General features: G+C 35.9%; 1 protein-coding gene across 6 annotated transcripts in view; it reads left to right on the forward strand.

The window, feature by feature from the left end:
- Window positions 1-27,104, forward strand: part of Pcdh7 (protocadherin 7) — a 414,645-nt gene that overhangs the window by 197,725 nt on the left and 189,816 nt on the right. For 2 of the 6 annotated variants that reach the window (XM_005074393.4, XM_013116541.3), the window contains exon 2: window positions 14,761-14,977. The exons of 1 other annotated variant lie outside the window; for it this stretch is intronic. In XM_005074393.4, the coding sequence (XP_005074450.1) occupies window positions 14,761-14,977 (217 nt within the window). The remainder of the gene's footprint in view (window positions 1-14,760; window positions 14,978-27,104) is intronic. 3 more of the 6 variants (XM_040747085.1, XM_013116540.3, XM_005074394.4) reach the window with 2 other exon arrangements.

A 27,104-nucleotide genomic window follows, 5' to 3' on the forward strand; every position in this document is an offset into this window, starting at 1 on the left:
AATTGGCACTGAAGCTAGGTTCCATTCAGTTTCATCATTAAAAGGTTAAGTAAAAGTTCATAGACTTTCTCTACGTGTCTGGCTTGATTCTGGCAGGACCCATGTGTCTGCACAGACAAGGAAAGCTATCTAAGGACACAAACATTCATGCCATACAATCTGAAGACTCAAGGATTTTAAATGTATATAGCTCCCTTAACAGATTTTACCAGGTGCAGTTTAGATGAAATGTCTAAGATAGAAAAGGGGAAAAAACAGAGAAGTAAATGGAGCATCTGCTTGAGTGGCTCTGAAAATGCATATTTCATTTCCATTCATTTCAATAAGGAGAAATGACTGCAGAGCTTTTCGCCCCAGGCCCCTGCCTGTGCTTCTGTGTTTTACAAGGTAGCTTTTCAACGCTTCTTTATGCTTCTTCTTCTCTCTTATTTTTTTTTTTTTTGTAGCTGCTTATGTGTTTACTTCTAATGTTTTAACATTTACAAACCTGGCCAGTCCTGCTGGAATTCCCCTTGCTTCTTGAGCATTGCTCTCCTGAACTGCTGTGGACTATCTCCCACTGTGTAATTTACCATGCAGGTTTATCGATCTCGTTCAGCTGTTTCTGGAACGCTATAGGTGTGTCAGGCATCATGCAAAGCAAGTGAGAAGCAGGAGACCCGCGCTTGATGATCACAATGCCAGGGTGAAAAGTGTAGAAGAAAAGAAACCCTTGCTGGTAGTTTGTGAAAGCTTTTTAATGATTAATCTTCATCTTGCCCAACTGGGTTTAATGACTGAATTTGCCAGCTGTAGATGATGCAGCCCGGTAGTAGGCACAATGCAAGTGCTTAATAAGCCTTTGTAGATTGATTGCTATTGTGAAGATACTATTTTTCTCATTAGTTGCCTGTCAATACTCTCCTCTCCTTACCTAGGACTCCCTCAGCTTTCCTGTTTCCCAGTGTATGTCAACAAAGGGACTTACACAAGTTTGCATCTCAGTCAGATGAATTGGGTCTAAAGTCCAACTGTGGTCCCACATGCATTCATCACTGTTTTTCTTTTTCTTTTTTGCTAATCTCTCTCTCTCTCTCTCTCTCTCTCTCTCTCTCTCTCTCTCTCTCTCTCTCTCTCTCTCTCTCTCTCTCTCTGAACATTTGGAATTTTTTCTTTTCTTTTTTAAATTAGAAGCAATCTTGTTTTACATGTCAATCCCAGTTCCCTCTCCCTTCCCTCCTTCCCTGCCCCCTACCGACCCTCTATCCCACCCCCCTTTCTGCTCCCCAGGGAGGGTGAGACCATCCATGGGGGAATTTTCAAAGTCTTTCACATCATTTGGAGCAGGCCCTAGGCCCTTCCCTATGTAGGCTGACAGAGTAGCACTTAATGTGTAGTAGGCTCCCAAAAATCCGTTTGTACACTAGTGATAAATACCGATCCACTACCAAAGGCCCCATAGATTGCCCAAGCCTCCTAACTTATATCCACATTCAGGGGTTCTGGATAAGAACCTATGCTGGTTTCCTAGCTGTCAGTCTGGGGTTCATGAGCTCCCCTTTGTTGAGGTCAGCTGTTTCTGTGAGTTTCTTCAGCCTGGTCTTGACTCCTTTGTTCATCACTCCTCCTTCTCTGCAATTGTATTCCAGGAGTTCAGCTCAATGTTTAGCTGCAGATGAAGATTTTCTTACTGAGTTGCACATAGTAGGGATACAGTTAGGATTACAGTGTGGTGGCTGAGTGAAGAAGGAACACAGAGGTGGTTTCAGAGGATAAAGAAGATTTAGACAAACATCTTTACTGACACATTTTAGAGAATGTCTTTCAATAAGGTGTTCAGCTCAGAGCAAACTTGCCATCTTTGCAACTCTTCATCAATATAATTAACTAAAATGTTTGATAATTATTTTAGTAATATATGTATTTGCATGCTGTATTTCACATAGTAATAAAAAGTAGGGTTTGGTTTCTAGTATTCACAAGCAGAAAATAGTTATATTGACAATTTGGATTTCTCAGCAAGCATTATTTTTTTTTGTTTTTTGTTTTTGCCTTAAAGATTAAGGTTAACCAGGGGCCATAGAGAGAGTTCAGAAGTTAATAGCCTTACTGTTCTTGCTGAAGATCCAAGTTGGGTGCCTAATACCAACAGGTTGGCACAAACCATCCCTAATTCAAATTGTAGTGCATGTTTTACCCTTGGGGCTGCTGGGAACATACTATACATACATACATACATACATACATACATACATACATACATACATACAGGTGAAACACTCAAGCATAACATAAAATATATAAATCTAAATATTTTAAGGTAATATTAATTCTACCTGCATGTATTTTGAGAAAAGCAGAGAACAACAAGCTCATTGCTACATTTTCTTAACTCACAGCTAATTACAAAAAAAGTACTGCTCCAACAGTAGTACTCAGTAGAACTCAATTGTCTTATACACACATGCATGCATATATACGTACATATGTGTGTATTGTGTATATACATTGATTGTTTTGTGCATCTATTTGTTTCACCAAAATAATATATTGCAAATACAGACAATATCTTTATCTACAATTTGTGCTTATTTAATCTGCAGGTGTTGTTTAGTATATTGCTATGCAAGGTTTACTATGAAGTAATTTATAAATTGAGGTTTCTAATACTTACAAGTGCTTGTTTTTTGTGTTCCAGTTACTAGATACTATTGTCTTAATTGTTAAAACTGAAGTTCAGGCAGATGAAATAATTTTTCTCAAGCCATAAATAATGTTAGGGTTATAGTATTACTTGATCTAGATTCCAAACAAGTTTTCAGATACCAGAAAAGAATTTATGAGCTATGAAATCCATATAAGTGGACTGTGATACCATGGTGGACTTAAGGCGTTTTGTTAAATAAAATAAAGACTAGGCAGGTTCTACATGAGAAGGACATGCCAACACTTTCCTATTGACACCATACTAGACTATCTTTTACATATTCTAAATAGCACTCATCCTGGAACATGGTGCTTCCTGTTCTATAAAGAATGAAGGAGGAAGTGGGAAAAATGGGCAGAGGATCTGGGATAGAATTCAAAACAAGGCTAAAAGGAAGATGGGCAAATTATATCAATGTTGCTTGAAAAAAGTCTCAAGAAATCACATTGTTTTATGTGCTCCTGAAAATACTTTAATTTTTAGGTATACATAATATACCTAAGTGTATGTATTTGGGGATTCTAAGCCGAGTAGGAACATCTCAAATACAACCCCAGCATCTAAGGCTCAGAGGATATGGCAGAAGAAGATCCCAAAATATTTCAAAAGTCTGAAGATCTGCATGTCTGTTGGGAGATTTTTGTCTCCTGGAAATAATAATGAAGCTGTATTTGTGATACCTCAATAAAATGGCTGCCCAAACAAGACTTGACTTGATCAATGGTAATGCCAATGGCCATGCCAATATAGAAAGGGGAAGTCTCAGTGGGTACCACTCTTACTCCAAGACAAAGAACTACAGGTAACTAATGACACTTGAGGAGAAAGAATTAGTCTTTCCAAGGGATGAGACTTATGATTAGTTATCCAGTACAAAGTAGTTAGTCCTGCAGTCATACATAGACAGGTGATACTAAATAGACTCTTCAGGTCGCATATAAATAACAATAAAAGTAATAAGAAGCTCATCAATTTGAGAGAGAGAGAGAGTGAGGAGGGACACAGATAGGGCTGAAGGGAGGACAATAAAAAGAAAAATGATGTAATCACATTTTAGTTAAAAAATAGTAAAAGAAATAGCAAAAAGTATCCTGTGTAGTAGATATTAACTTAAATAATTTTCCTGACGAAAACAGGCTTCTCTGTATTTCTACTGTTTCAGAATAGGAAGTTACAAAAGCATGAGTATGTTTTAGCTCCACTGGGCAGTAACTATGGAATGTTGGCTAGTTTTGTCCAAGAGAATCCCATACCATACAGCTATTACCCTTGGCTAACCCTTAGGAGTAGAAGGTAAGTCCCTTTGGCTGAAGACACAATGAATTGCAGAAGCAGTGCTCTGAACCCCTGAACTGGAAATGACCTGGATGCATTCTCCTTGAGACCTGACTTTTGGGCCACAAAAGGGACCATACAAGCTTCCAAAGGAGGGATTGACTCATTTTATTTTAGAATTCCATATACACCCTCCTTTTTTTCGTCCCAACAGATCTCCCTCATTTCTTGTTCTCTCTCTTTCTCTCTTCCCCTTTCTCTCCCTCCCTCCATCACTCCTTTCTTGCTCTCCATCTCTCAGTCACTGAATTTAGTTTGTCCTGCTGTTATTTCCCTGAGTGTAGGACCGTTGGCTGGAGCACAGAAAACATAGGCTATGATACCAATGTACCAATCCAAGATAAAGAGTACAGTCTTTTTTCTCTGCATGTTGACCAGTCATGGGGCTCATTATTAAGTGCTATCTACTACAAAACGCAACTTGTCTAAAGAGGGTTGAGAGTTGCACTACTCTATGGGTTATAAAGGTAAGTATTTAGAGAGTAGTATGATACTATGTTCATGTAGCAGCATAGCAGTTCTTAGTCCTACTCTAGGGCCTTTGACATCCCCAGCCACATTGTTCTTGGCCCCATTGAGAGAATGTTATAACTTCTGCCTTGAGAAGCAGGGCTTCAATCCAATGAGAAAGTGGCTTGTTCCATATACATTTCTTATGTAAGTGTTCAATTTTATCTCTTCATTGGAACCCTATGGGAAGCTGTTAGGAAGAAGATGGATCCACGTTTCTGTCAGCATCTGGCATATCTTTATTTGGAATCATTCTTTCAGAAGGTGAAAATATCAGTGCTGAAGGAAGTCATATCTAAAGATACACACGTTATGAGCACTGTGTTTTCTTCTTGCTGTAAAGATGGGAGAATAATACTATGTTTGCTTTAACGAGAGGATAAAGGAAATGTCCACAACATTTTTTTTATCATTTGTTTCTGCTTTGACTTCTTGTCAAAAGAAAAGAGCAACATGTCTTATTCATAGTTTATAAGAGAAACTTCCATTCTGTCCAGTTGCGAAGAAGAGCTGTTTCATTAAAACTCAGTTTTCTTCAATACTATTAGGTTTTGACAATTTCATGCATGTATACAATGTGTTGTATACATATTCACTCACTTTTACCTGTTCTTATCCCCTCCCCATTCTTTCATTCTTTGCAACTGGTCTCCCTCTTGCCTTATTGTTTGTGTATGTTTTCTGCAGGTAGCCATAGCTGCTGTGTGTTCATGGTTACATCTTCTTCTTCTTCTTCTTGTTTTTTGTGTATTTGTTCGCTTTTCGAGACAGGGATACTATGCATTGTTTTGGAGACTATTCTGGAATTTGTTCTGTAGACCAGGCTGGCCTCGAACTCAAAGAGATCTTCCTGTCTCTGCCTTTCAAGTGCTGGGATTAAAAGTGTGCACCGCCAACACCCTGCTTTTCTTTCTTTCTTTCTTTTTGGTTACATTTTCTATAGCACACCCAGTAGACAGCATTTTATAGCACTCCTCTCCATCGCAAGCTATTACCATGTTTCTGTTCCATCATCTCTGATGCTCCTGAGTCTTAGATAAGGAAGGGTATAGACTTATTTCCACAGTAAATAACAAGGTGAAAAACAAACAAAATCTTCATACCTTTCTTTTGTGTGTCAGTGTTTTGGGCTATAAATTATGAGTAAGGCATTTGTACAAATCAAGGCTTAGCAACAAGTCTCTGAAACAGAGCATCCAAATCACCCACAAACTGGAAAACATCATTTGAATAACTGGATCTAATTTTTCATGACATCCTTGTACAGTACCTTGTGCTGGATTGTATCAGAATGAGAAATTTCTGCCAAATCTGGCCTTCTGCTTCGTTTTGAGTAATCAGCCAGATAAAGTTGATTTTCTCTTCATATTTGTAAATATTGAAAAATAATGATAACATTTTATTGTGAGAACATTATCAGAATCTCAAAATTCTATGTACAGAAAGAAAGTCTCCCTGAGATGTGGTTTCCATTCACTTTTGTGTGTTCAATGACTATTTTAGCATCACAATTGCTGGCCTGGGTAAAGGAAGCAGTGATCTATGATTCAAAGAGCCAAAAATGTTTACATTTTGGCCCTTCATGAAAAAAGGTTTATCAAACTGTTAACTAGGTTTAAAAGGAACCAGTAATAAATGGCGAAAAATCCACCAACTAATAGTGACCATAGAATATCAACCCAACTCGTGTTCTAGAACATTTATTTCTCTAAGAGATTTTGTTCTTAGTATGGCTATTTTTGCCAAGAAATTTCAACTATGTTTCCTGATGTTCTTTATGAAAGAAAAGACAAACACTAAGAGACCACTTTCAACCTTAAGATCAAGTAGTTCTTGCAGTGGATTTCATTTTGAAATTGAGTATTTTTTCTTGTACTTGGTAAAATTGGAACATAAATATGATGCGTATAGAAAGAGCCAGATGAAATGGCAACTTGAGTGAAAGGAAGATTGAACTTTGTTGGCACGAGGAACTACTGTTTCCATACTGGTATCCCTGTTCTTTTCTGGTTACCAGACATGATCTGTAGAACTAAGAAATACACCTCTGGTTTCCTAATTTCTCAAGTGCACATACAAGGAGCAATGGCAAATATGTAACTGCACACGAGTAAAGAGATAGCTATTTAACTTTCCCCAAATGAGCGTTGTAATTAACTAATCCACATGTCTTAACACGGGTCTTCTGAACATCTTTTCATCTATTGACATGAAAGGAAGACCGGCATTTTGAAGTATGCAGGAATGTTAAGGCTTCAGTACATGAAGGCATCCCTAAAAAGTTTAAAGACCTGATTAAAGTTCATTTTAGGGTCTTGCCAAATATCCTACCACTAATGCACTGTAGAATCCTGGGTATTTTTATTCAGTAGCGCTGACAGCAGGCTGAGAATGTTTGTAGATTTATCAAGCCTGTGTGCATTTTCCGGGAAAGCTCTCCCAACATCAGAGCTCTGTGTGCTTTTAACATAGAGTGTAGCACTCCTCCTATGGCAGGAACAGCCTCATGACTGTTTCAGTGCTTTGTGACTGACAAAGAGTCATTACAAGTCTGTTTGATGGACATAACTAAGTGAATTGGAAAAAAAATAAAAACCTTTCAGCCCATTCAGAAATAATTGATGTGACTGAGACAGCTGTATGTGAGTTCCAGATAAGGAGACAATTTATGGAGAAACTACTGAAGCTAAAAGGGAAGGTGCAGATTTAAAGTTCCCAATAAAGTCGTCTGTTAGACACAGCAGTATTCAATAAGGAAAAGATTTAACCTGAGGTGTTTTCCAATAGATGGCATCCTTTGAGGCCCATCATCTTGCAAATAAAATTCCCATAAAGGTATTGTCACTAGGTATAAAAAATGGACTCTAATGGCAAAGTATCTGCACTATTAAGTCCGTGTTGCATTTACTCTTTTACTCCGAGGAACAAAACAGATAAAAGACAGGACCTACTAAACTTAAGTCTCCCTCCCCCACCTCTCTCCTTTTTTCCTCAAATTGATCACTGCTTTAGCAAAGACAGATGCGGTTTTATTCGGGGCTGTTGCAACTTCAAAGATTTTGCTAGTTGCAGACGTTAGATAAATAGCCTTACAAATGTGTGCTTACGTAACATCAGAAATACCTTACAGGTATAATAGATTTTTAAAAAGTATTCAAAAGTTTAGAATGACTAAAATAAAGGTGTTGTTATTATACATGTATTTTTACATATTCATCTGCACTCCTTTCCTCAAAACTATACATCAAATTGCTGACGAAGAAAATTTAACCTGGATAGTTTACATATTATCAATGATTACACTCTATGCTAGTCCTTAAGTTCATGGGATTAATTGTATATGCAAACGTTCACTATAGTCATATATTACTACTGTTGCATTCCTATTTTCAAGCAAGAAGGGAGGAGAAGATGAGGCTGCCTTCTCAAATTCCATGACAACAAGAAAAATAAGAGGAATGCCTCTATGTGATACTAGAAAGCAGCAAATGAAATGATAAAGACTACTGGTTTCCAGTCTATAACACCTTTAAAGAAATATAAGTCTAGTTTGTCACCTAGGAGTTACAGAGAGGAAAAGCAGCTTAATTACCCCAGAGTTAGTATCGCAAATGGAATTTGAAGACATTTGTGTCAGTTTCCAGTGTACTGTGGGTAGGCCCTATCATTATGTCCTCAAGTATAAGCTTCTAGTATGTAGTATTGAAACACAAAAGTCATTCATAAATGTCTTTACAATTAAATGACCAGCAAAATATTTGTACTTAATGAGGACTAGGATTAAAGTCGTTCTTGTAATATTTGGTTGCTATTGCGTATACATTAATACTTTATAAATAATTTGTGAGTTTGGATAAGAAATTAGTCTTGAAATTTTATATGGATTTTAGAACTTCTACCTGGGACCTTTGTGAATTATTGAGCCAACTCTATATTTTCCTTAAGAAAAAAAAGAATCAAACTAAAGTGATGAGTGATAACTTTGGTTATTTAACGGTGGCCTGAGGTATGGTGCCTTTTATAGGATGTGTCTCAGAGGGAGCTTAAGGCTCTTTTTATAAGCTATCTCATTAATTCTAGAATTAAGGGGCAGATATTATTATCTCTATTTTACAGACCCTGGGCCTAAGGCATAAGAACTAATGGTCAACTAACTGTCCAAGGTCACATAGAAAATCTATAGGGAAATTTGAAAAATTTACTTTTCTCTTTCTGCTATTTTTTTAATATTTTATTTTCCAGTTTAAATTTAGATAAGAAACAAGTTTGCTTCACAAGTCAGTTCCAGGTCCCTCTCCCTTTCCCTCCCCTCCTCCCATACCCTCCCCCCAGCCCCCTCCCCCCCGTTATCCCCTCATTCCCCCAGGGAGGGTGAGGCCCTCCATGGGGCTGTCCATAGTCTGTCATTTCATATAGGGCAGGTCTTAGACCCTTGCTATTTTTAAAGCATCGGTTTTCTTATTTAAAACATATACACACATTTACATGCACTCATGTAAGAACTTCACTTTGCTTTTGTGTTTCTTTTGAATATAGCTCTCTGTTTTGGTTAATTTACCTCTCAGTGAGGTTTTTCTTTCTATTTGTGACTTCTGTTGTCAAGCAACTAGTTTTGCTTGCATCTTAAAAACTCACCTTACCATGAACATGTTCCTGTGCCCTTGAAGAAGGAAATGAAGAATCAATAAATAAGGCTCTATGGAAACCTTTTTGTCTTTTTAGTTTGTACACACTGTAAAGTGCTTTTCTTTCTCTCCCTTATCTCTTTCATCCCTTGTTTCCCATAGTTTAGATTATCCCAGAGGTGACCTCATTATTTTTTAGCATAGAGTAACTGTTTTGCTTCTGTCTTAGGGGTTTCAACAGTGATTGTTTTTTTATATTCAGTCCCTTTATTTAATAATTCCTCTTTTTTTCCCTAGTAGTGAAGTTCTAATGGGTCCTCAACTGTATCCTGTCATAGACATCTCGATCCAAAGTTTCCTAGCATGTGTAATAGCATCTTCTCCATTTGCATGCCATTGGAGCCTCATTATATTTTGTTTGTATATAGATCTACAAGCTTATGAGCTCCTTCACTGTATGCAATTTCAAAAGCCACTGGAAAATACTGCATACCAAATAACTGCCAGTATAGTGAAATATTCAAGTATGGCATATTGATGACCACTTCCATTCAACTGCAGACTAGACCATCCATCCCTATTGCTGCTGCCTCTTTATAGCCTTTCATTGGGGTAAATGCTTCTCATACCTTGATTTCTATGAGATTGAATGCTTTTAGATTCTGCTTTTGTGTTCTGAGCACATGGCTATAATTGATTCTGGAATTTGTAGACATGGTGAGCAACTCAGGTGGTTTTTAGAGCAGCTTATTTTTATGCTGATTTATTTAGTTTATGTTGTGTTAGGTGCTGCGATTTCATTATTTACAAGTGTTCTAGGTAATTCTAAGTTGTCTATAAACTCCAGACTCATCACTTTATTCTACATTATCTCACCTGTAGTTAAAACAGTGCGCGCGCTCACACACACACACACACACACACACACACACACACACACAAAAATACAGTTTTTTCTAAGGAAGTCAACATACTGTCTACATTTCTTTGTTAGTCCATCTTCTTTGAATATGGAGATGGCATAAATTCTGCATTATAACCATTATTATAAAATCTAACAGTCTTTTCACTATTCAGCTTGATGATGGATGGTATATAAGTCTCTCTTCATCTGCCCTTCCCCACATATTTCTCTCTTCCTCCGTCTTTTCTTCCACCTCTCAACATATGCCCATATACCAACTAACTGAATATGTGTGACACACTTTGAAAATCGAACTACATCCTTTGCTTCAATTCAGTTAAGTTCCAATACTAACTTTGCTCTCTTTACAAGCTTGAATACATCACCACAGTGATTTTTATATAAAAATATAAAACATAAAATAATAAACTGTGAAACAATGTGTAGCTTATAGTGATAAAATGTTGATATTTTAGGACTATAGAATTCTAATGACAGGTTTTAAGAATGGATCAAATCATTGTTGGATGTGTTGTTACTTATTGTGTGATACTTTTCATTTTAAGTTTTAATGTGAATAATATTTGCATTCATTTAGAAACTATATTAGGAAATCAACTTTCATACAAAAAGAAACTGATGAACCGAGTGCTTGTTTAAGTACTTAGTATTTTAAAATTCTAATGCTCTTCTAAAATAAGTTATGGAAATCAAAATATTCACAATCAAAATGGGACAGGAAATCAAGAAAATGAAATGCTAAGTTCATGACAATCATTATATAATCCATTGTGGAATTATCATTTTTTTGGCATTTTTTCAGTAGAAGTATAGACCTTCTGCTTGTTATTGTCATACAACTTAGAGGAGAAGAAAGAACTCAAAACAGGTTTTGAGATTACCACTTTCACCCAAAAGTTCCTTTTTTTAATATCAAAATGAAGCAGTATTTCTTTTTTAGATTTGAGAGGAATCTTTATCCATTATGGAAAGTGATTTTAAAATTCCTCAAAAAAATTAAAAGGAAACTACTAATATGACCCATCCATGTCATCCTTAGGCATATATCCAGAGAACTCCATAACCTACCATACACATGTTTGCAATCCCATGTTTATCACTCTTTTTTTCCCTCAATATATGTTTTTATTTAAATTAGAAACATGAGTGCTTCACATGTCAATCCCAGCTCCCTCTCCCATCCTTCTTGCCTTGTCCCTCCACCAGCTCCCAGCCCCCCACCCAATCCCTACATCATTCCTCAGGGATGGTGAGGTCCTCCTTGGGGGGATCTCCAAAGTCTGTCATTTCACCCAGGGCAGGAACTAGGCCCTTCCCCATGTGACCAGGCTGAGAGAGCATCCCTCTATTTGGAAGGGGATCCTAAAGATCGTTCATACACCATGGTAAACACTGATCTAATATCCAAGGCCCCAGTGATTTATGTGGCCTCCTCACTAACACTACATTCATGGAGTTTGGATCAGTTCCCAGTTGTCCTCTCAGCCATCAGTCTGGGATTCAAGAGCTCCCCCTTATCCGGTCAGCTGTCTTTGTGGGTTTCACCATCATGGTCTTGACCACTTTGCTCATCACTCCTCCAACTCTGTCACTAGGTTCCAGGAGTTCAGTTCAGTGTTTAGCTGTGGGTATCTGTCTCTGCTTCCATCAGTCACTGAATGAAGGTTCTAGGATGGCATATAAGGTAGTCATCAACCTTATCATCAAGGAGGGACTATTAATGTAGTCTTTCCACTATTGCTTATTTTGCCAGTTCGTGTTATCCTTGTAGATCTCTGGAGATCTCACTAGTGTCAGCTTTCTCCTCAAACCTACAATGACTCGATTTATTATGGTATGTCTCATCCCGCTCTCCTCTATCCTTAACTCGACTCAACCTTCCTGCTCCCCCATGCCTTCTTCTCCCCTCCTCTTATCCCCTTCTCTTTTTCTTGATTCCCTCTCCCCTCCCCCGATGTTCCCAATCTGCTCAGGAGATCTTGCCTCATTCCACTTCTCTGGGCTATCATGCATCTCTCTTGGGAACCTCCCTGTTTCCCAGACTCACTGGCACTGGGATTGTAGGCTGATACTCCCCTGATCCATATCTACAATCCATATATGAGTGAGTACAAACCATGTTTGTCTTTCTGTGTCTAGGTTACCTCACTCAGGATGGTATCCTCTAGTGCAATCCATTTGCCTGCAAATTTCAAGATTCCATTGTTTTTTTCCACTAAGTAGTACTCCATTGTGTAAATGTACCACATTTTCTCTATCCACTCTTCAGTTTTGTGGCATCTAGGTTGCTTCTAGGATCTAGCTATTACATGTAATGCTGCTATGAACATAGGAAGCACTATTTCTTATTACCTTTCATATTCTTTTCTGTAGTGATACAGCTTATGTGTCTCTTTTCATTTTGAACTTTTTTTCTTTTTGATAGTTGAAACTGTACCTACAAGATCTGAAAATTATTAAAGTAGAATTATGAATAACAATTAACCTTCCATTTGCTTTTTAGATATATAAATACATCTAACCCATTACAGAGTCATCTAAGACCTCATAGACTGCCCAGTCATATTTTACTGTTCAGCATTGTTGCCTGAGCACAACATGATAGTTTTAAGAGAGTAGTAGTGGTGTCATTTTGAAAAGGAGACTGAATTCCTCAGACAATTCCAGATGCTGTGTGGTCACCTGATAAAGATAAATGGGATCAAATGTAAACAGAAATGATGGTGAGATAAATAACAATGATTTCTCTCTTAGAATAGTTAAAAATATAACAATCACATTAACAAAAAAAGATAAGAGTTGTTGGTGAAATAGAGGCCATGAGTATCATTTTGGCCCCATGTTGTATATGTTATCTACAATGAAATACTGTGTAACTGTTTTTCCATACTACTATCCCAGTTCTGTGAAACATCATAAAGACCATAATGGTGTTTTATGTCCACCCATGCCAAGTCTTTGAACTAGGATAAAAAAGATTTTCCATAGACTGTATGTTTCTATTAAACTCATAAGGGATGAGCTAGTAGCAGAAATATCAGCAATGTGCAGAATTTGCAGAAAAATTTTCTCTATAACAGAAAAAAGGAGTGATTTGTGGAAGTGCATATTAGTCTTTAACAAAGCCAATTTATAAATTAGGGGAAGATGCGACAACTTTCTCATTACTAATCTACCATGTGCAGGAAATCCTTAGGACTCCACAGTTCTACTGGTCATGGTTATGGTTAGAGATTTGTACCATGAGCTTTCAAGCTCTAAATATCCAGAAAAGGTTTTTAAATTTATATTATGTTTTGGCAACAGTAATTTCAAACTGTGTACTGGAAAGGAACAGGGTGGGTTGTAAGTATGATTACTGTGACACATTAAAATTCATGTGGGGTAAATATATGAACTGTTATTAAGAATTTCAAAGTTGGGGGGCTTGGGCAGTCTATTTGGTCTCAGGCATTGGAATCAGTTTTTATCTCTACTGCAGGAATGGACATTGGGTGCCCATTCCCTATGGAGTTGGGGGAAGACCTAGATCCTGCCCCAAATGATGAGACAGACTTTGATGATCTCCCACTCGCCCTCCCTGAGGAGTGGATGTAGGGTGCGATGGGGGGTTGGGAGGGGAATGGAAGGATAAGAGGGAGACGGAACTGAGGTTGGCATGTAAAATAAGATTTTATTTTAAATAAAACTTAATAACATTACAGACAGCTAAAAAGCAGCATTTAACATATACATTACATATCAGATGTCATATCATCAATATTGTCATTCCTTTAATGTGTATGTGTCCTATGGATGACATACCATTAGTTTGTTCCCACAATGAACTTAAATTTACTTTCATTTTATTATGTAACTAAGATAACTTGCATGTCTCATACACTGTCAACATGACCAGGCAATGTCACCAGCACAGACACTTGTTGGCTCCATTTGGATAGTTTTATAGGACATGCAATGCACCAAATAAACACTGCACTTGACTTTACTGAGTTTGAATGAACTACAATTATGGTAAACACATACAGTTGAATATTTTTATTTATTTCCTATTAATGGGTTGAAGAGAGTTTTACAGGTCATATTACTGTGCCCCTACAGTTTCAAATAGATTTTTTTATTGGAACAAAGTAATAAATATTTGTAATTTCCTAATACCGCATGCAAATTCTTGTTTCAGAGGCACACTGCTGTAACTGAGAGCTAGCAACAGGGCTGTAAAAGTCTGTTTATATGGACTTGATTAAATGCAGTCTGTCATTTGTATGAAATATTTAGATGACATCCTTTCATAATGGATTGGCTTAGTATTTTATTTCCTCCACAAATTACTGACCCTTGCTTTTTTATGAAATCTATTTGTGAAAAAATGTAAAAACTTCTGAATGGAAAAGGGGTGAATATATAAAACTAGTCTATTCGATTTCAATGCATGTTGGATAATATTTGTGTTTTCTTGCCTTTCTTTCAAAAGATGAATTTTGTTTCAAAAACAAAAGTATAAACTCTAGGCTTTGTCTTAGATAATATATAGTTATCAAAATATATTTCTACCTGTGTAATCATTTTGTATTGAATTAGTGTGTATATGCTTTTAAGTATGTAATTTATATATTTTATGAAATAAGATCATTTGAAATCTTATATCTTAGTGACATTCAGAATCTTTTCTTTTACAGCCATTTCGTAGAGTGACGTTTTCTGTTGTGAGTCAGCCACAGGACCCACATCAGGGGTCACTGCAGAGTTGCTATGACAGCGGGCTGGAGGAGTCAGAAACACCAAGCAGTAAGAGTTCATCAGGGCCAAGACTGGGTGCCCTTCCACTCCCAGAGGACAACTATGAAAGGACCACGCCGGATGGCAGTGTTGGTGAGGCAGAGCATATGGAAAATGGTAGGGGCAAACACAACATCCACACACATAATCACGCTAGTGAGCCAGAATAACTAGGCTTGTGACAGCTAGTCTAAAATAAAAACAAAGTAGATTACACCAAAACCATTTAAAAAATACTAAACACTCGGTAAAATTCAGAAATGACAAATAAAGAAACATAACTTTGTAGATAAATCTCATAAAATTATGCCATCATTTCAAATCACTCATCAGAAATAAATGCACCTAGAAATAAATTAGAGTAGCTCCTGCTTTGAAAACGCTAAACCAGTGCACAATTGCTAAACAATAACCATTAAGAGAGGTCTTGTTTGACTCTTTCCTTCTATTCATTTTTGTCATGCAACTATTTCTTCAATTGTAACAAAACAATCTTAGTGAATGGCAATGACCATGAACACACTTTGCTTGAGTTTTCCTTTCTTGAATGCTTATCAATGCATTTCTGACCTTGTTCTTTTGAGTGCCAGTTGAAATGGATGAGAAGCAAGCATCAGTGTCTTGCTCTTCCTACCATGCAGTAAATACCACTAGCACTCCTTTCCCCTTAAAGTGGATGGATTATTCTCTTACAAGAGAAAGGAAGCAAAACAAAATATAATTCTACCTACTCTTATCTCATTGTGAGGCTATTCTCATACTTGTCACAAAATTTCATTATGCCTTTTTGTATTTTATAAAATGATATTTAAAATAATATATGTAAATGCTTTCACATTTGCTCATGTTACTAAAGACAATCGTGGTATTTATTTCCTGCATTTGAATACTAAGTAAACATTTGAAGAATATATTTATGTCAAACAGCGGAGTGGCAAAGCACTTCCTAACTTCATTACTATTTCCAGAGTGGCAAAGCTCTTCCCAACTTTATTATTATTCCCAGTGTGAAAGAGATACGGTTATATATCAAGAAAGGCATGGGAAATGCATATATTTTGTTTGCAGTGAATAGTCAAAATGGATTTATGTCATTCACCACTTCAATTCGCTAATGAAAAGGGATCTTTTTCTTGTGTTATACCAGTTTGTTTAGTGGTGGCATGCAAAGACAGTGTATTAATGCAAAGAAAATCAAGCTTCTTTTTCAAAATTTTACCTGTGAATATTAAAATCCAGCAATGAATAAATCAAAAAGTGACCCCAAGTGGAGTATTCTAAACTAAATTATACTAAGCAATTATCTCTCTACATTATTATTCAATTTGATACTAGGGCCTGTTGATTGATGTCCCTCTTGATCAATTGTTCAGATTTTAAATGGCATTTTGCCTCATGGCTATTAGGCATGCTTATCTGTGTGTATGGTGGTGTGTGCTAATGTGGAAGTTAGTTTGATGCGATCTTTCTAAAAAGCAGCATTTTGTCAGTAGTTTTATTAAATGAGTGTAATATTTTGGTGTGAATTAAAATGCCTCTGAGTATATATTTAAGGCAATTACATTTAAAATTATTTGGGCAAAATGAATTTCAAATTAGAAAGCATATGAAATTATATATGTATAATTCTTCTTAGCAAGACAGGATTCATTACACTTGGACTTTCTATTTTATATTAAGTTATCTTTGATAATAACACAATTCACTTTTTTCTATAAACAGCATGTTGTATCATTAAATCATTTTGAGGGATGTAGTGGTTTTGTAACACTGATACTGTAAGCATAAGTTGGTGCTATTTTTCTTTTTTTTCTTTTACTTTCAAGACATTCCACATTTTAAAAAACAACCAGGAAATGATGCCTAATTAAAGTATGATTATGCTTGCTAAGTCCACATAGGTCAATTTTCAGGAAATACACATGTCATAAAAAGGGAGAGTATATAAGTAGGATAGAAGGTCCACTGAGAAACATTTGTTAAAGAAGGTTCCAGTTCTTTTCCATAACCATGTATTACATCTTATCAACAGAAAGAGCCTTGGTAACACAACCAATTTTCCTACACACTACTGTCACTTGATGAGGAGGATTTATATAAGTGATTTGTCATTTTTTGCTACCTGTGAACTATGCTGTACCTGATCTATGTGTAGTTACAGAAGTAGAGAAGAAGCACTTTCAACAATCCAGACACAATAGTGGACATTTGAGTAACAGTTCTGCTTGGATCCAAGTCTGATAAATTCTTCTTAGTTATAAAGTGTGATTGTATTTCTTAAGTTCTGGTAATTTCATCTTCAGCCTTTATGGGCCATTTTGACATAAACAGAATTGGAACAGATACCTGTCAAGTATTCACTTATCATATTTAATTTGAATACAGATTATCTGTAGTTTTTTGCTTGGTTAGGTTTTAATCAGGATTTATTTCGATTTACATTTGGATTCCCCATGAAAATACAATATTGCATGCTGTCCTAGTTCCTAATTATTATTACTTCAAATATTTTCCTTCAGTTTTAACCTGTGTAAAACTGTACACAAATCACAACCTGTTTTGGATTAGCTCTCACTGAAAAGTTTGGAAGACAAATTGCTGCATGGTAACATATGACATTCCAATGTCATTGTCACAAACCAGAAATAAGGTATGGTCACAAATAAGTTGTCAAAGACATTATTTCAAAGAATTCACCAAAGCAGAAAAATTGAAATAAAAATTCATGGAAAATTATTTACATTTTACTAAAATTTTTATGTTTTGCAGCTCTTTATGAAAATAACTTCATTAATAAGACCCATGAGTTGTTTTCCCATTTAGCTGGCTTTACATAGTCTCATTGCAAGCAAACAAACAGCACAATGTTAAAATGAGCATAGTTTGTTGCAACCTGAATCAAGTAGATACTCACTATTTTGAAGTTCTGGTGAAGTTCTAGAAAGATTAATAGCACTTATGCCATTATAGATATTTTAGGAAAATTATATTTTATCTATAACAATAATCACTAATACATTTCTTTTCTTTTAATTATTGTCATTGTGACAGTGTTGATATTTTATTGGTCAAGTTGGTTTAACTGGTTATTTGATGACTTATTAAAATTTTAATGCAAGAAATTTAAAATATAGAGTTTATGATTCAAAGTTATGATAAAATTTTAGATGATAAAATATTTGAATCCTGTATCAAGGAGTTGATAATTCAAGTAGAGAGTAAATATTAGGTATAAAGTCATCATTACAGTAAAGGCAAATATTGACTACATTTAGCTTGCTGTTATATTTTGATAGTTAAAGCTTGGAATAGCATTTCACTTTCTTTGGGGGCTATTGTATTTATCTTGGTCCTCCCCTGTAAACCCCGGTAAAGGCCCCACTCTGAATCTACTAATATATCTGGTACATCACAAACTCAGATACAGGAAACACTCTACTAGGCTTCTATTTCAAATACTGCTATTAGTGGTGAACTGGCCACACAATTCTTCTGAGTCTGTGTCTGCTTATTTTTGTGTCAGTGAAGTAAATTAACTTTGAAATCTCACTGTAGTTCAACAATCTGATTCTAAATTTATGCTGGATCCTTCTACTATAATTTAGTCTTCATTCTTTAATGTCAGGAGATAGATATAGCCAGGCAGGCAGACACACACACACACACACACACACACACACACACACACACACACACGTGTGCACATGCGCAACAAACAGAAAGGGGGAGGAAGAGGTGAGATAGACAGGGAAAAGGAGAGAGGCATCTCCTAGTGAAATGTGCAGTGAATTATTTTATGTGTATTATGTGGGCAAGGCAGTAGTAATTCCAAGGCCTTCCTCACAACCTACGTAACATCTGTGCCTTCTAATAGTAGATAACACATTTGTCACAGAAAGCAAAGATGAGGGTAGAGTCAAGGCTATATTTTCTGATTAGGTGGATGGAAATGTAGGCATTGCATCAGCCCAGTGTGGGAGAGAGTTTCGGAGCCTCCCCCAAACCCCACAGTGCAAAAAAGCATCTGGAGATGAATTTCACTGTGACCTCAGGTGTTAATCCCTGCCCTGGTAGAGGCAGTATTGTTACTTATTGCTTGACATCTAAGTGCGTCAGAGTAAGATTGGACAATCATAGAAAATAGTATGTGTTTTCTCTAGGTACACTTTCATAATAGAGCACCAGAGAGGTTTTAAAAAATTAAAGGAGGTGAGAAATTTGACTCTTCCAGGCCCTTAATTAACGCTCGGCATTTACCTGTTTTCCCCAGTAATAATTTTGAATCCCATTTCTAAACTTTGTCAATCTTATATAAGGTTGGCTTCATTCATCCCATGTCTTGTCTGTCTCTTCACTTCGCATGCTTTTAGTAGCATTTAGGATACCTGGATCCTGGAAATGAAAACATGGTACAGTGCACGGCGAACCCATTTCTCTTTGGCTTTATGTTTTCACATTACATTCAGATGAACATGGGCATTCATTAGGAAAATATGTTTTCCTATGGCCCAGCAAAATGAGAGTGGATACCAAGCAGATTTTTTTATGGAGTCAAACATCCTCTCTCTTTTCTTCACCCAATACCCATCCTAGTGACAGCTACAAGGCATTCTTGTGTAACTGATGATAGCTTATGATGTTTTCACTTAGACTGAGCTATATAGCAAAACTTTCTCACCTGTCTCCAGATCCTTAGGTATATCTGAATAGTGCAACTTTGAAATCCAAAATACATATCTTGCATTTTTCTATAAAAAGTGACTACTGGGCCTTGCTAAGAATTTCTATTCTGAGTTCTGCATGTCTCCCTGTCAACCTAGTTGCCAGTAACTCACTGACTACTTTTACAGCATTCTGAGACATGGCTCTGTACCTCCCAAGTGTCCTCAAGAAATCTGTATGTCACCACTTCCAGACGACCCTGTCCTTCCTTCTTCCTAGTGATTAAACAGAGACGTTGATTAGAAATGCTGTCAGGTCTCAGCCAATCAAGATGTGTGCTACAGCTGTTTTGCAGCCTGCCAGTAAAAGAGGCAGCACAGGCTAAAAGAATCTAAGATGATAATGTCTTAGAAGAGACTTAGCCATGCTGTGGACAGAGTCTAGTGGCTTCAAAACAGGTCTTGAAGCCTAATAGCATCAGTTTGAATCCTGTTTCCATCTTATTTTCTGTGTGTAATTTTTGGCACTCTACTTAGCCCTAATTTCATCACAAACCCCAACCTTATAGAAGAAAACAATTGTGTTATACGAAAAGGTTAAAAACTTTGCTATTTTTTAAAGAGTTAGGAACAGTAATCTTTTTTATTAAATTTAGATAGATTTGATGTAACTTTATATCAGAAGTTTTCATATTTCTTTTTAACTGTTAAAAAAGGTTTTGCAATTTATATTCAGATTTTTCCATTTGAGTCCATAATTCTTCAGGTATATATTTCCCTTTGAAAGACTGCAAAATACACATACTTAACAAGGGAAATGAAATGAGTGTTCAATTAACATGCTTACCCAACTCCCAGTCCTTTCTTTTCTAATCTCAGTATTAATAATTAATACTGATAAAATGTGTGGCTGTGTTACCTTTTTATTCTAATTTTGTCCTTTAAAACTATATCACTTTGCTGAACTCTTATGACATGTAAAAAGTGAATGAACTCTCTTCAACCCTCTAAGTAACTTTGGACGTCCGTTAGTGGGCTTGCTGCCATCAGACCCTCAAATAAAGGGGCCTCGGTGAAATCTTACCTTTAATTGAAAGTACATTGGTTGTGTATATCCTTATCTTAAGGGGTTTATTGTAACATTTCGGCTTTGTTACACAGGCATACGCACACACACACTCACACACACACGCATGCCCGCAGTCATACACACTCACATACTCTCTCGTCTCTGTGTGCCTGTGCTACCTCTCTCTGTCTCTCTGTCTCTGTTTCTCTTCTCTCTCTCATCTCTTCCTTTTCTTGTATTGTTCATCTCAGTTTTTATTCAGATTATGTGTAAAAATATGAGATTTGAGGATAATCTTAAATGCCTTCTTATGTACAGAAAGAAAAAAGAAAGAAAGGAAGGAAGAAAGGAAAAAGAAAAAAAACCTATGACTGATCTTTGAAAGTGTCGTTAGTATGCCTAGTTTCAGGCATACTATATCTAGCTCATGTACTGAGAAACTGATCTGTTTCCATACTCCTCTTATGGAGAAAAACACCTTCTGTTTACCTCTTCTATTGCAGCTATATTTTTTTTATAAGAAAGCGTTTTCTCCTTGAGTAAAGCCATGTAGAACAATATCCCTTATAACCCTTGTTTCATGATTACATGGAGACAAAACTATGGTTACTCATTTTGACTCAACAAACATGTATTGAAATTGAAATATGACTGAGGCTTTTTGAGGAAGCTTGAGTAAATGAAAAAGATTCCCTTCTTTCAAAATACAGGCTCTTTTCTGTCTGGAGATGTAGCTTTTATTCGTGTGAATTAGATAGGATGCAGACAGGCGAAAACTCACTGGAGAAGTTCTGTCTGATGCAGGAAACAGAGCAAGGAAAGAGAAATTATATCACTAAACAACTATAAATACATTTCTACTTTACAAATGAAGTTACAGGTAGCAAGAAAGCTTGAACTATTGCTTACCTCATATCCTTTTCATCTGTGTTCAACTTATTTTAAACACCATAATTACATTGTCTGGGAAGCTTTATGTTCAACCACAGATATTTAAATCATTCATGTTTTATCAAGTTATTATTAATATTTATCATTGTGTCTATGTGTCCATGCATGTATGGGTTGAGATGTATGTGTACATATATGTACATGAGCATTCGTGTGGAAATGAGAGGTAAATATTGGTTTCTTCTTCAATTGCAGTCAACTGTCCTTTTTTACACAGCTAACCCATCTATCTACTCCTCTGGCTGGCCACTCAGCTCTAGGGACCTAGTCTCTTCATGACTATACTAGGGTTACAGGAGCTGTGCTAACCTGGCTTTTTGACATGGATGCTGGAGGTAATTTAGATCCTTATTTTTGTGCTGAAAGCACTGTACCAAATGAGTCACACTCTTAGGCCCTGAATTCCTATACCTTCATTTTTTCTCTCCGCCTCTCTGTCTCTCTCTCTCTGTCTCTCTCTCTCTCTCTGTCTCTGTCTCTGCTCATTCAATATATATCACTGTCCCTGAAATGTGTATTTAGACCAAAGTGACCATGACCCCACAGCAATTCACCTGCCTCTGCCTCCCATGTGCTGAGATTATACTCATGCGCCATCTTTTAAGATTTACTACCTTTCTTTTTTTCATATAGTTATTTTCCTATTTTTTAGTGCTAAGTGGAGTTATTATAATTTTCAGAAGTCAGTATTGACATCATTGGCAACAGAAACCAGATTCAGGTCGGTTCTACAAAACAAATTAATTGTATATCTGTGCCCTCTCCTTGCTTATAAAAGTGGCCAATACTAAGTATGTTTATTCCACCAATGAGGCCTTGAAAATTTAATTAGACCCTCTAAAGATTTTTTATGTCATCCCTATGTTTAGGAGACCAATTATTACCTGGGTTAAGCTGTTGACTATTTTACATTACAGTAGAATGGATTCAATATGCTTTTTTTCTTTAGAAACACTCAATAATTATTCCATTTTTTGTGTTCATTAGAAATTATCTGCGTATCATGACACATTCCATTGTTATCTACAGTTTGTCAGTTAGTTTGCTGTGTTTTAAAATCTTGAGTTGAGTAAGCTTTCCTTAATTCTTGCAGGCAAAGTTTTGACATTGGATCTTATTATCTTGTTTGCATTTCCAATACTTTCCAGAACACACGATTAACTTTCTATTAAAAGTGTGAGAAAATACTTGTGACACATGCAGATTTAAATGCTTCCTCCAAACAGAATTTTACTGTTAATATGTAGCATTCTCAAAGAGAATGACCTTTTATACTATCTGTGTTCAAATGAAATCTATGACAAACCTAAAGATATTTTAGAAATAAACAGATTATGGAATTAGCAAGAAGCTGTTTTAAAAAAATCTTCTTCCTTATATTTTTTATATATAAATGTGTGGCCTTTGGCTTTAAAAAACTAGTATAAAATGAATACCATACTCTTTGGGGCGATCACTGGGTACCAATATATGATCTAAAACTGGCACATGGCTCTGAGGTTGCATTCCTCAGAGCCACACTGTCTTTTGCTGAATTTTGTATATTGTTTCTCTTCTGTGTGAGGGCACATGTCACAAAGCCTGAATTCACAGCCAAAGTTCAGAGATGTTATAGTGGAAACTCCACACAGGCCCAGAATTGGGGGCGTTATAAGAATTCAAAGCTCAATGAATACATTGATTTAGAATAAATCATTTAATCAATTAAAATTCCAACTCAAGAGCCAAAGGTGAATGTTCTTTGATTTCTACATCCGTAAATATTGTGATGTAGAATTTTGTGGACATACATGAATACGTAAAAGAAATATGAAAAGATTAATTACTATAACTAATATGGGAGGTTTGATATATTGGAGTTATGAAGAACTGTAATCAAACTGTGTGTGAGAGAGAGAGAGAGAGAGTGTGTGTGTGTGTGTCTATTAAGACGTACACGTTTGTACATCTATATACAAGATATGGTATATACTAGGGTATATACATTTGATAATCTGAAATATAGAGTTATGGGAAATAGTAAGTGATACCAAAAATTGCAATGGAGAAGGCAAGGAATAAATACTGCTATATGCCAGCCTAGGTTAAATGAAACAATGGCACATTTCCTTGGGAACGAGTATTGTTAAAGCATGTCAAATGTAAGATGTCATTGAACAATATGAGTAACATTTATTAGGTCAGAGGAAAAATATATCTGAAACTTGGGGACTATGTAAGCATAAAAATTAAGGTTTGGGTGTCATTATTTTGCTGGCCATGATGAACTGTTTGCAATAAATAAGATCACCATTTATGCATATGATATCAAGTAAAAGTTGATACTGCAAGCGGAATCCTAAAAGATAATAGAATATAAAAGAATGATGAAGAAAACAGTTTTATTTAAGTGGCTGAAAAGTATTTTAAAAATAAAATAAAACAAATAAACCAACAACATGTAGCAGACTGAAGGGATGAATAATGATTAGAAAGTCTTACTGGATCCCTTTGTCCGTAGGAATTAGAATTAAAGCAGAAAACACAGGATTTTACATATCTTGGTTTTTAGAGAGTTTTAGGAGACTAAGGTTGTCAGCTCTGTGTGTTCTGATATTTGTTTATGCTCCATTCAATTTTTTCATTTTATGGCAAACTGCATATAAACAGGATCTGGCCCTCTTGTCTTTGGATTATATACTTGAAATAATCTATTCAGTGATGTCAAAAAGAATAAAACATGTTAAATTTAGTTATAGGTGCCAAATAGGAGCCCTTTAGAGTTGGTAGAAGTTAGATATCTGGGCAAAGCGGAGATCAAGAAGTGTAGCATAAATACACATTTGAGGAATTCTAAGATGACTTTAGCAAAGGCAATCCTATAATTGCATCAGTTTATATAAATCCTAATGAGCTGATATCGAGAATTACAATTTTATGCTTTCATTTTCAAGATATTATCAGACAATTTTCTTGAGTCTGAAATCTCTAATAAATGACTTGTTATCTTTTCTTGAATGCTAAAAAGAATTTTTCAACAAAGATAGCTATGATCTTTTATATGGACTTTCATACATTTTTTTATCTTTTAGTTTTCAATACTGTGCCCATTTCACATTATTGGAACAAAAAGAATACGTGAATTGTTAAAATAGTGATGGAAATATGTCATTGATAATGTTGTCCTGCTCATTATTACATCTTTTGCTATTGATTTTCCAAGATCCTTGACACTGCAATAGTGAATAGTATGATTGGATACCATTAACCCAGTGCAAGTAGATACATTTAAGAACAGAAAGCAATAAAAATAGAATAGGAATGTGAGATGCATTTGAACTATGTAGCACAATGATATGTAAGTGTAGCACATATCACATATACATAACATTACAAAAATGCAATGTCAATGAAGCTTCCATCAAATTTGTAGAATCCACAGCAGGAAAAGCCACCAGGTATGTCATGGGTGTGTAGACTTACTAACAAAAACTTTCCAGGAGAATGTCATTTTTCATGTTTTATCTATGAAATTTAACAATCAATGCCACCTAAAATTTCCTACCTGTATGTTCATTGTTGCTTAGTAGGAATTCACGAATAAAGATCCTATTGATTAAATGCATCCTGTAGCTTAAGACAGGCTTACTATAATACTCATTATTTATTCATGTCTCAGTAAAAATGATGAGAGGTGATAAGCATTTGTTTCATAAATATCTCTAGAAATATCTAGTAATGCCCTCTCCCTCCCAGTCACTTAAGATATTCTGTGTCCATCATCTTAGAGTAGTGAAAACAACATAAAAAATTATGGTTTGTCAAAGCTTAGATCTAGAATTATTTTTCTAAATATGTAAAAAACACTTCTATCAGTGCCTCAGAAGGAAATATGGTTCTCAGCTCTTAACAGTAAAATTGTGTTGTTGAATTGAGATATTGGTTCAATAAATTTACAACACAATTTCCCTTTCTGGAGACATGATGTTCTTGCCTTTCTTCCAAAAACAATACCCTTTACGTAAGAGGATCTGAAAGAAATCATAGTACTTTTGAAAAATACTCAGTGATGAGGATGGACATCTGGGAGCTTTGAACTTGAACTCATGAGGTCTGGCTGGGTCTGCAGAAGAACCTCCTCCAGATAAAGAAATCAGACTCACTGAGTACTCATTATTCTTCCATTTAGCACAATTCATGTCTCTCATTAAATATTATTTTCTTTCCTCTTTAGACTCTGATCCCTTAACGAACTGACATATTCTTTCTTAAAATGTATAAATTATATGTATAACCACATCATGTTTATTCATATACCTGGTATAGTTAATAAGCTGTCTTTGTAGTACCTCAGTAATCAGGAATAACACTTCAATGGCATACAGGCTAAGGTGATACTTGACATCCAAATTATGGACAAGAACTATCACCCTGATTGGTACACTGGTGATGCAATAGTAATAACTCCAGTTCTCACCCGTAATGGCCTCTGTCTTCAGTTTATCAAATTGAAGGAAATTGAGTCTCAAGGCCCCACCTTTACTCTTTCCCTTCACATCAGTTGAAGCATGTTGAGGCTACATCATCTTTGAACGAGTAGCTGGAAACAGCACATCCACTCTGAAGCATATTTTATCTGAGATTTTCCCTTTCAGCTCACTGCCCTTTATGCGATGTGATCAACTGTATTCAGCCTACACCATTTCTCTGTAAACTCAATTTTGAAAGCTTTTGCTAGTTTCCTGGACAACCTGGTTGATCTCTTTCTCCAAGAATAATGAAGATTTGAAATCTAATTCTAGTCTATTTTAGCCCTAGCCTGTTTTTATGTTCTTTTGTGAAATCAAGCTTACATGCTTTCTTTTGCAGCCCTTGTCTGGGTATTCTCAGTGTCCTCAGGATCAAGGAACCATTAAATTAGTTCTATCAGTTGTCTGTGGTTTACAGAAACTCAGGTGTGTTTTTCTTAAGTACCCAACATTTAATTTTAGAGCATAGAGAACAGAACTTCTTATAGTATTCTACTTCTGGTATTTTAAAGTTTTTAAAAATAGAAGGTGAAATCCATTACCATTCTTACAGTAATGAAAAGCCCTAAGTTTCTCTGATGATCATTATATTTCTGAAGGACAGTTATGACTATCCCAGTGATGGAGACTCAGCTTTCAAACTTGATTTGTATGCTTCTTAGAAATTTATTCCTTTGCTTCATGTCCTGAACCCACAATCCCTTCCACTCTGTCTTACTGAGATCTTGTCTATGTCCTTTTGGGAAATAAATAATTTATTTTCTCTATCAGAAGTCATTATATTTGTGTTATTTCAGGTTATCATCTTCTTTTTCTTCCCTCTGTGATATATTCTAGAAATGAATTCACAAATTTGCAGGTTTTTTAAAAAACAATGTTTTAAAATATAGCAAATTCTACTCTCTCACAACTTATAATTTAATATGCGTACTTGCAACCAATTAGAACCAGAAGTCGTTCAAACCCCATCAATTTGAACAAGAGATGCTGAGTGAATTTATGTACCATTTTCCCATTTATGGCAGCAAAACTATGGCAGTCACAGTCGCAGTTGC

Source organism: Mesocricetus auratus, unplaced genomic scaffold (genome assembly GCF_017639785.1).
Source record: "Mesocricetus auratus isolate SY011 unplaced genomic scaffold, BCM_Maur_2.0 Super-Scaffold_100006, whole genome shotgun sequence".
NCBI lineage: Eukaryota > Metazoa > Chordata > Mammalia > Rodentia > Cricetidae > Mesocricetus > Mesocricetus auratus.